We start from the raw sequence: 8,973 nt of genomic DNA on the forward strand, positions 1-8,973 counted from the left end.
GCATGCCGAACGGTGTGGAGGGAGTTGGGGGGTATTTTCATGACAAAAAAAATACATTTCAAAACATACCCGCATTTTTTTACAAATCGCACCCTGTTATAGGCTCATAAACAGATAAAACAAAAAGAGGATCCATATGAGGATTTGTAAGTACAGCACAGGTGGACAGAGAGAGATTGAGAGGAGAGCGAGGGAGAGGGAGAGGGAAAGAGGTGTGCGAGTAGCCATTTCCTGTGAACTAACTATTAATAATAACATTTTTAATTAGAAATTAAATTTACAAAGGAAAATTTTCTATACAGGTTTGTATTTCATGAAAAATTCCACCAAAAAATAATTGTTGTAGTTATTACACTACAACACAACCATTATATTTTTCCTGTCGAGCACTCCCTAGAGGCAGCTCACGCACCCCCAGGGGTGCGCGCACCACACTTTGGGAATCGCTGTGCTAGAGGGTTGGAGTATACTTAGTGACTAATAGAGTAATGTGGGACAGGTGGATAGTCCAAGAGGATCCACCTGCAGACCTCACGTCTGGGGTCCCCAGGTCTGGAAGCCATGGGAAGAGTGTAGGGTACCCAGGCATGAGGTGCTTTACACTTGTGTTAGTGGCTCTTGTTTTTCATTTAACCAGATTTAAAGTCAATCTGCTCAAGACTTTATGTGACGTTAGTGTTTGATATAATATTTTTAATTAGGAAAAAAAACTAAATGTCTTGTAATGTTATAAGGGCATTTCGTGTACACCTCAACAACGACACCGCTGCTCTATGAAACCCATTGTTTTCAAAGACTTGCACAACGCCTGGGCAGTCTGTTGCTGCTTCAAGCAACATGCAGTTCAATAATGTTGAGCAAACCGCTTCCTATCTGAAAGGGCTTTTAGATGTGAACAAAATACCCTACTCAGTTACATAAAAATTCAGTTGAACTAATCTGACCAAAAAATCTGCATCTTGTTCTTCTCCTTTTCACAGCAAGGCTATAATGTGTCTTGTGTTGGGTGATCTTGAGAATAAGATCCACAATAAATTTCAGTCTGGTTTTAGAGAGGGACATGGCACAGAAATGGCACTTGTAAAGGTTGTCAATGACCTCAAGGTGAGCTCTAAATATAAAAATGTTTCCATTCTTGTACTCCTTGGTCTGACAGCATGCCTTTGAGAACTGGTTTGGTATCTCTGGCACTGACAAAATTATTTGGTCAGTCTTGCTGACCATGTCTCAGATAAACATGATATCCTTCCGCTAGATGAGTGAAAATTTCCTAATACTGAATGAGGACAAGACAGAAATTCTTATAGTTGGCATTAACGCATAAAAAGAAACCATTTTTCTAATATATTGAAATGTCTGACTGTACAGTGTTGTCAGAAACCTGGGTAAGGACACTCATTGTTAGATTTTAACATTGTTACAGAGGTTGCATTTTTTTATGTTTTTTAAAAAAAGAACCATTGCCAGAGTTAGACCCTACCTTGCTTTGGAAGATGCCAAAAAGTTGTTGCATGCTTTTGCTTTTTTATGATTGGACTATTGTAGTGGCATATATGGATGCTGCCGTATTGTATGCTTTATTTATGTGTTACTTAGTGAAGTGCTTGTGAATGTAAAGCACTTTGAGCTGCTTTTTTGTATGAAATGTGCTATACAAATATTCTTTGAAAATTCTTTTCACCAGTCCACCACTTATATTCTCGCCTTGATTATGTTTTGGTCATCAGCTCAATTATGACTATTATTATTATTATTGATTAAAAGATTCACTTCCAGATGCAAATACTACACTTGGAGTACTTTGAACATGGCAATAAATCTATCAGATTCCTAGTCAACAAATTACAACTGAATAAAGAAATAACCATTTCCACCATCAAGGATTCAGCTAGGAATATGACTCATAACCCAGAAGAAATAAATAATACCTTAAGAGATTTTTTAAAAAACTTACGTACATCGCTTATTGGTCCATGCAACTCTAACATCGATGCATTTCTGAACAATATAGATTTGCCAAGGTTAGATGATGAACAGATCAGGGCTCTGGATTCACCTGTTTCAATGGCTGAACTCCATGAAGCCCTCTTAAATTTGCCAAAAGATAAAGCCCATGGGCCAGATGGTTTTCCTGCTGAATTCTACAAGGAGTTCTGGGAAACATCTGCACCCACAGTTTATAGGATGGTAATGCAAATTAGGGGTAGTGGCATATTGCCTCCAACGATGAATTCTGCTTATATCAGCCTGCTCCTTAAACCAGACAACGATCCCACACTCCCATCCAGTTATCGCCCAATATCACTTATTAACGCAGATCTTAAAATCATCTGCAAAGCCCTGGCAAAAAGGCTAGAGGAGGTCACTGTGTTTTCAGTGTTACCCACCCAACCTTCTGCTGACTGGTTTAAGTCACTGGACTCAAACATCTCAAAATTTTTTATGGAAAAATAAACCCTCAGGAATCAGTTTTAAAATTTTGCAAAAAGGAAAAAATTGTGGTGGTTTTCGAGCTGCCAATCTTTTTTTCATTACTTCCTGTCCAACAGATTTCAACATATCTCAAAATAGATCAATCAAAGCTCTTCGGACCACTCATGGATGTACATAGAACAAACCTTCTGTAAGGAAATGACTATTTCCAATATGTCATTCATCAGCTCCAGTATCAAACATCATACTTGTTTTAAAAGCATTAACACAAGCACTTCCCTGGAAGCCTGGTGGGAATTTCTCAAAATATCTGGGTCTTCACCCATCCCATGCAGACTTAATCCGATCTGGAACAATCCTGACATCCTGCAAAATAAGAAAATGCTAAATTCCCCATTGTGGTACAATAAATGGATAAGACATGGCACAAAATGGAATTAGCAATAATACATTTCTTCAATATCAACAGTTTGAATCCATAATTCAGGTGAGATTTAAGTATAAGAAAATGGACTTTCTTGGACAGACTTTCTTAAACTCTCGTCCCCAAAGCTATTATCAAAGACAAACATGTTACTGTTGAAAACACATGGTTCAATCTCTTCTTGTTGTTTTTTTTAGAAAGGATTTGCTGCATACCCAAAATGGATTTAATTGCTCTGATATAAATAGTCCTCAATGTAATTCTTTCTGCTCCCCATTAACTTCCAATTAAACAGTTGCTTACACTTAACAATTTCAAGATAACCTTTATTTAATCAGGAAATCTTATTGAGATCTAGATATCTTTTGCAAGAAGGACTTGACTATTTCTTCTTATTTTATATTCTAAATGAGAAGTTGGTCTGTTGTATTGATGCTCTTTTTTTTATTTATTTTTTTTTTATATTTTTTCCTTTCTCATGTCTTGTTCCCTTTGTATCACCATGTCAATGTTGTTTATTTTGTCTTGCAATAGTAATAAAAAATAAAAATAAAAATTCATTCAAACTCATTAAGTAGGCTACTTATCATTATGGATTTACCATATTTTTAAGGGTCTGTTCACAGTGATATAGGGTTAGAAAAGTTCATTTTGTGTAAAAACCATTAAACCATCATGGTGTCTGCTTAGAGAAATTCTGGCCCTTGAATAAAAGTAGGATGTATGATGACCCCTGCCCTAGGAGTGATCGCTTCCTAACGTCGTTCATTTAACAATTAAGATAAAAGAACAATCACCTCCCAAAATTCAGACAAAGTTGTCATGTTATGAAAAATTACTAATAAGACAAAAATCTGTAGGTTTCATGTTCACATTAATTGGATAATAAACAAGTACATCTCTCTGTGGAGATGTATTTTCTAGTAAGCTGTGCCATGTCCCAGTTTCATGACGTGACTTGAATGCATCACAAGACGTGTCACATTTCCCAGCTTCCTGCTTTCCACCGAAGAAGATCGACACAGAACAACAAAATGCGATAGTTAAACTTCACTGATGAGCTGTGGTCAATGACAGCGTTGTTGACGCTTCCCGACATATTTCACTGACTGCTTAGTAAATGTTATTTGTTTGTAGCTGAGGCGCGTGGAAGTAATAGAAAAGCAACCATGCAGTTCACTCCAACCAACGGAGACTTCACGTTCGTGTCTTCGACAGAGGCTGAAGGTAACGTTAGGCTAACGCCAGCAGGGCTGCACAGCTAGCAGGCCGTGTCAGAGCTAACCACATAACGCTACCTGTTTACGTGCTGTATTTTATTTTATCATTCTGGTACAAATGCACTCTATATAAAAATACTCTTTACATGTGGCCGACACTGTGCTATTCGAAATAGCTTCTGTACTTACTGTTACATGTAATTAAATGTGAAAGCTAATGTTTAGTTTTGCCAACTAATTTCAGTGCAGAGACATGTCGTTAACGAACGTAGCTAACAGACGGCTTTATTTGATCCTGCTTATTGTTTCGAGGCCACTAAAATAAAACCTTAGAGTTTCTCTTGCAGTGATAGTGCTCTGTAAGGACGCTGAAGTTAGCTATCATGACCAAAATGTAACTTTCACTCCGACTCCGGAGACTGGGAATGATTCTCTGGAACCGATTCCTATAACGTTAACTGACTTGATTATTTATACATGACACTAAACCTTTTATAAGCTTATAAACAGATGTCATAACAACGTGATTAAGTTAGGTGTTTAAATGAAAGTTTACATATGTTGGATTATATACACTTAGATAGACTTAGATAGATAGATGAACATATGTTGTGTTATATACACTTAGATAGATAGATGAGTAGTAAACACACGCTGTACAGTAATATGATGGAATAATGTACACTAGTCAAGTAGATTTTACCTGAAGCTGTACAATAAGCAGAATTGTCCTTGAATATTAAAAACAGGTAAAACAGGTGAGCAGTCTGTTATATGAGGAAGTGAGGTAAAAGGTGGTGGGGTGTATTTAGGGTAGAGCTGCAGCCAATGTTTAATTTCTCATTTATTTTAAATCAGTTTATCAATTAAGCCGATTATTTCCTGATTAGTTAATTACTCGTTTAGCCTATAAAAGATCAGAAAATACTGAAAATTGCCCAGTCCAAGACAGGGTCTTTTCAATTGCTTTTTTTGTTTATTTTTCTTCAACTGACGGTCCAAACTAGAGCCCGAACGATTTATCATTTTGCAGATATTATCGGCCGATATAAGCTACTTGCAGATACATCTGCATCAGCGTTTATAACAGCCGATATATGACTATTAATAAAGAGAAACGGAGAGTCGGATCCTTCCATGTCATGAGTGTTGCATAGTTTGCCAACCACATCAGCTGACTGCAGTTGGCTCTGCCGGTGTGACAGTTTAAGTGGTGGATAGATTAACTGGTGATAGTCCCAGTTTTGTCGCAGGAGTGGCTTCAGGATCCATTTTCTGCTAACCAGGAAATACGTTCCGATAACTTTGTTTATCTGCGTAATGTATGGTCATGGTAGATATATGCATGAATGTAGTTTTGTAGGCTACATCATAGCTGCACGATGATTCACAGGGACCTCTCCCACCTGCAGATTAGTTTAAAGCGAGGACTTTGAGCGTGATAATGGAGGTGACTGTGTCGCTGTTCAAAACCCTGCAAAACGTCAATAAACTACCAAAATGTTCATGTTGTCTGTCTGATTTGTGCCACTGTCGGTTTTAATCTGTTCTTACTTGCATAAGAGAAACAGGCTGAGGTGTTTGACGTTCAGATGGACTGCAAAGTGGAGACCGCTTTTAGCTGTGGCAGAGCGCCCAGATTAACCTGTGATACAGCTTCGTACCATCGATCATGTTTATATTCCGCTATCTTTGCCATCATTAACACAATTGTCTTGCCAGTCAACATTTGTATCATGTATCGTTATTTATCTGACGTTGAGGTGATGTGAGAACAATTTGTCATCCAGCCTGTAAGTGAAACAGTGTGGATGTTTAGGCTACACTCCGGCCACAACTTCTGAGTGTGTTTGCTAAGTGAGTGAGTGATTGAGACATGAGCGACGGTAGATACAGCTGTTGTATCACAAGTTAATTTACAGTACCATGACCACAGCTGACTCCACACTGCGTTTGGGCGTATTGGGGCGTGGTATTTTCAGCAACAGTTGATGATATATAATATAATTTTCTGTTTATTGACTAATCGTTTAAACTCTAGTTTAGATAGATGTTTTTCTACTCAAAGTTTCAATGATGTTTAGGGTATAAACAAGGGTAGAATTTGTGTAAATTAGTGTAATGCTCCTTTAAATTTGGTGTCTTTGAACCACAAACAGAGAAATGAGTTCCCTTACAACTGTTAAACATTTATATTGTGTTTGTGGGATTTTGTCATACATCCTGTCAGTGTATGTACTTGATGATCAAACACTTAACTCTGCAAACAAACCTGTTCTCCACAGAGCTCAGCGGGACCATCAGTGCCCCGGACATTAAACTGAACATGGGCAGTGACAGCGGTAAAGACCCATATGCTACTACCTTCCTGAGGCAGCGAGGCTATGGCTGGCTGCTGGAGGTAGAAGAGGACGACAGTGAAGAGAGCAAACCTCTTCTGTGAGTCTTTTTTAACACAGGCCTTTATTTTATCTGGTCTTTATCTTTTTTTCAACAAAAGCACAACTTTTGTCTGACGCCACCTGTTCCCAGCCAGTTGGTGGTGTTTGGTGGATCTGGCTGTGTCCACTTATGACAGCTCAGACAATACTTTTACTACTACAAAATGTCTATAAACAGGAACCCGAACAGGAACAGCCTTAGTGCATTCAAAACTTGCACACTCAGATTGATCATGCATCTCTAAGTTACAGTCAGAGAGCACGCTGGTATACTGAGGACATGCCTGCCAGCTGAGTAGCTTTAATCAGGAGCAGACACAGTGTTGTGAGCACCACCAGCTCCAGTCACACATCATGGCCACAGTATTGCAATATAATGGGAACTTCTGTTTAATAGGTGTATTAAAAGATAGGGGGGTATTGGGGCGGCTGTAGCTCAGGAGGTAGAGCGGGTTGCCTGTTGATGGAGAGGCGGTTCAATCCCCGGCTCCTCCAGGCTGCATGACGAAGTTTCCTTGGGCAAGATACTGAACCCCTGTTGTATGAATGTGTGTGAATAGTGAATGCAGATGTAGTGTAAAAGCGCTTTGAGTGGTCAAAAAGACTAGAAAGTCTACAAATACAGAGCATTTACATATTTATAATGTTTTCTCATCTGTGTGAGCAGGGAGGAGCTGGACATTGACCTGAAGGACATCTATTACAAGATTCGATGTGTGCTGATGCCAATGCCTTCGCTGGGTTATAACCGGCAGGTGGTCAGAGACAACCCGGACTTCTGGGGTCCTCTAGCCGTGGTGCTGCTCTTCTCCATGATCTCGATCTATGGACAGTTCAGGGTGAGCACGACACAGTGAACACTCACTGTATCATCTGCATTCATGAAGTCAACTGTGTTTCCCTGGGGCTCCCCATGAGCCGAACTTTTGTGAATCCTGTGAAGCTTTGGTACTGGGTTCTTCCTTACATTTAAACTGTATTTTACGAGCTGGTACGATTTGGAAATAGATCATTAAAAAAGTGCACAGAAACCAACTATATTTCAGTGTGCTGTTTGGTAGGCTATTGTGAATGTGTGCTTATTGTTGTTGTTTCACGCTGAATCCAGGGCAGGGCATGGACTGGAACAAGTCAGTTGTTTGGCTGACTTGTTTGACCTGTTTGACAGTGGGTTGATTCCTCTCACATGCTGAGAAATGGGCTGGGTTAGCGGGGTATATTTTTTTTATTTCTAGTAGTTCATTCTTATTTTAATTCTACTTTATTATACACCTTATTTTAGTGTTTTAGTATTTCCTCACTACTTGAATCTGCTCACCTTGCTTTTCACTTCAGTTGTCTTTTCCCCACACTCACTCTCACCTACACCTCTGGTTTCTTACTGCAAACACTGTTTTTTCAGCAGCAGGTGTGCCACATGTGGAGGAGGCTTGTAAATGACGTAGCCTATCGAAACAATCGAAAACAACGTCGTAACATGTGACATCTGCACTGGTGTGTTCACAGTTCACTTTTGCTTTACCTGGTCCGTTCTGTAAAATATCCACTGTGTTTATCTCCTCAACAAGGAGTCAGCTGTAAAGTCTACTCCACCTCCAGAGGACCGGCCCCTGTCAGTATCCACAGCAGATGTGAGGAGAGTCCTGCTGAGAGTGAATATGAGTAAATCAGCTGGGCCTGATGACATCCAGGGCCGTGTACTAAAAACCAGAGCCAATCAGCTAGTTGATGTTATTACTGACATTTTCAACATCTCACTGTCTCAGGAGAGGGTTCCCACCAGCTTCAAGACAGCCACCATCAATCCTGGACCTAAAAAGTCTGCAGTGTCCGGTCTGAACGACTGCCGCCCTGTGGCTCTCACCCCCTTTCTGATGAAGTACAACACCTACGTCAGAATGCTGTTTGTGGATTTCAGCTCAGCGTTCAACACAATCTCCCCATGAAGCTGATCAGCAAACTCTGCACTCTGGGTTTAAACACAACACTCTGCAGCTGGATACTGGACCTCCTCACAAACAGACCCCAGACAGTTCGGATTGGTGGACTCACCTCCTCCACTCTAGTGCTCAACACCGGAGCCCCCCGGGGCCGTGTGCTCAGCCCCCTCCTGTTCACGCTGTACGCCCACGACAGAAACCCTCAACTTGACTGGTGCTCAGAGAACAAGCTACTGCTCAACGTCAGCAAAACTAAGGAGCTGATCGTTGATTTCAGGAAAAAAGAGATGAAGACACACTCCTGTCTCCATCAGTGGAGCTGAGGTGGAGCAGGTGAACAGTTTCAGGTTCCTGGGAATCAGCATCACAGAGAACCTGACGTGGTCGTCTCACATCTCCACGCTGGTGAAGAAAGCTCAGACTCGACTGTATTTCTGGAGGAAGCTTGAGAAGGCTAAATTCCCACGCCAAGTTCTTGTCAGCTTTTACAGAGGAGCAACAGAAATCATCCTGAC

General features: G+C 40.3%; 1 protein-coding gene across 1 annotated transcript; it reads left to right on the top strand.

Annotated features, from left to right (window-relative positions):
* The first annotated feature begins 3,818 nt into the window (after nt 1-3,818).
* Nucleotides 3,819-7,553, top strand: yipf4 (Yip1 domain family, member 4). The gene is made up of 3 exons (XM_046070935.1): nt 3,819-4,084; nt 6,363-6,516; nt 7,186-7,553. The coding sequence occupies exons 1-3, from the start codon at nt 4,027-4,029 to the stop codon at nt 7,373-7,375; spliced, it is 402 nt and encodes a 133-aa protein (XP_045926891.1). The 5' UTR covers nt 3,819-4,026; the 3' UTR covers nt 7,376-7,553.
* The last annotated feature ends 1,420 nt before the right edge of the window (nt 7,554-8,973 follow it).

Source organism: Micropterus dolomieu, linkage group LG15, assembly GCF_021292245.1.
Source record: "Micropterus dolomieu isolate WLL.071019.BEF.003 ecotype Adirondacks linkage group LG15, ASM2129224v1, whole genome shotgun sequence".
Classification (NCBI taxonomy): domain Eukaryota; kingdom Metazoa; phylum Chordata; class Actinopteri; order Centrarchiformes; family Centrarchidae; genus Micropterus; species Micropterus dolomieu.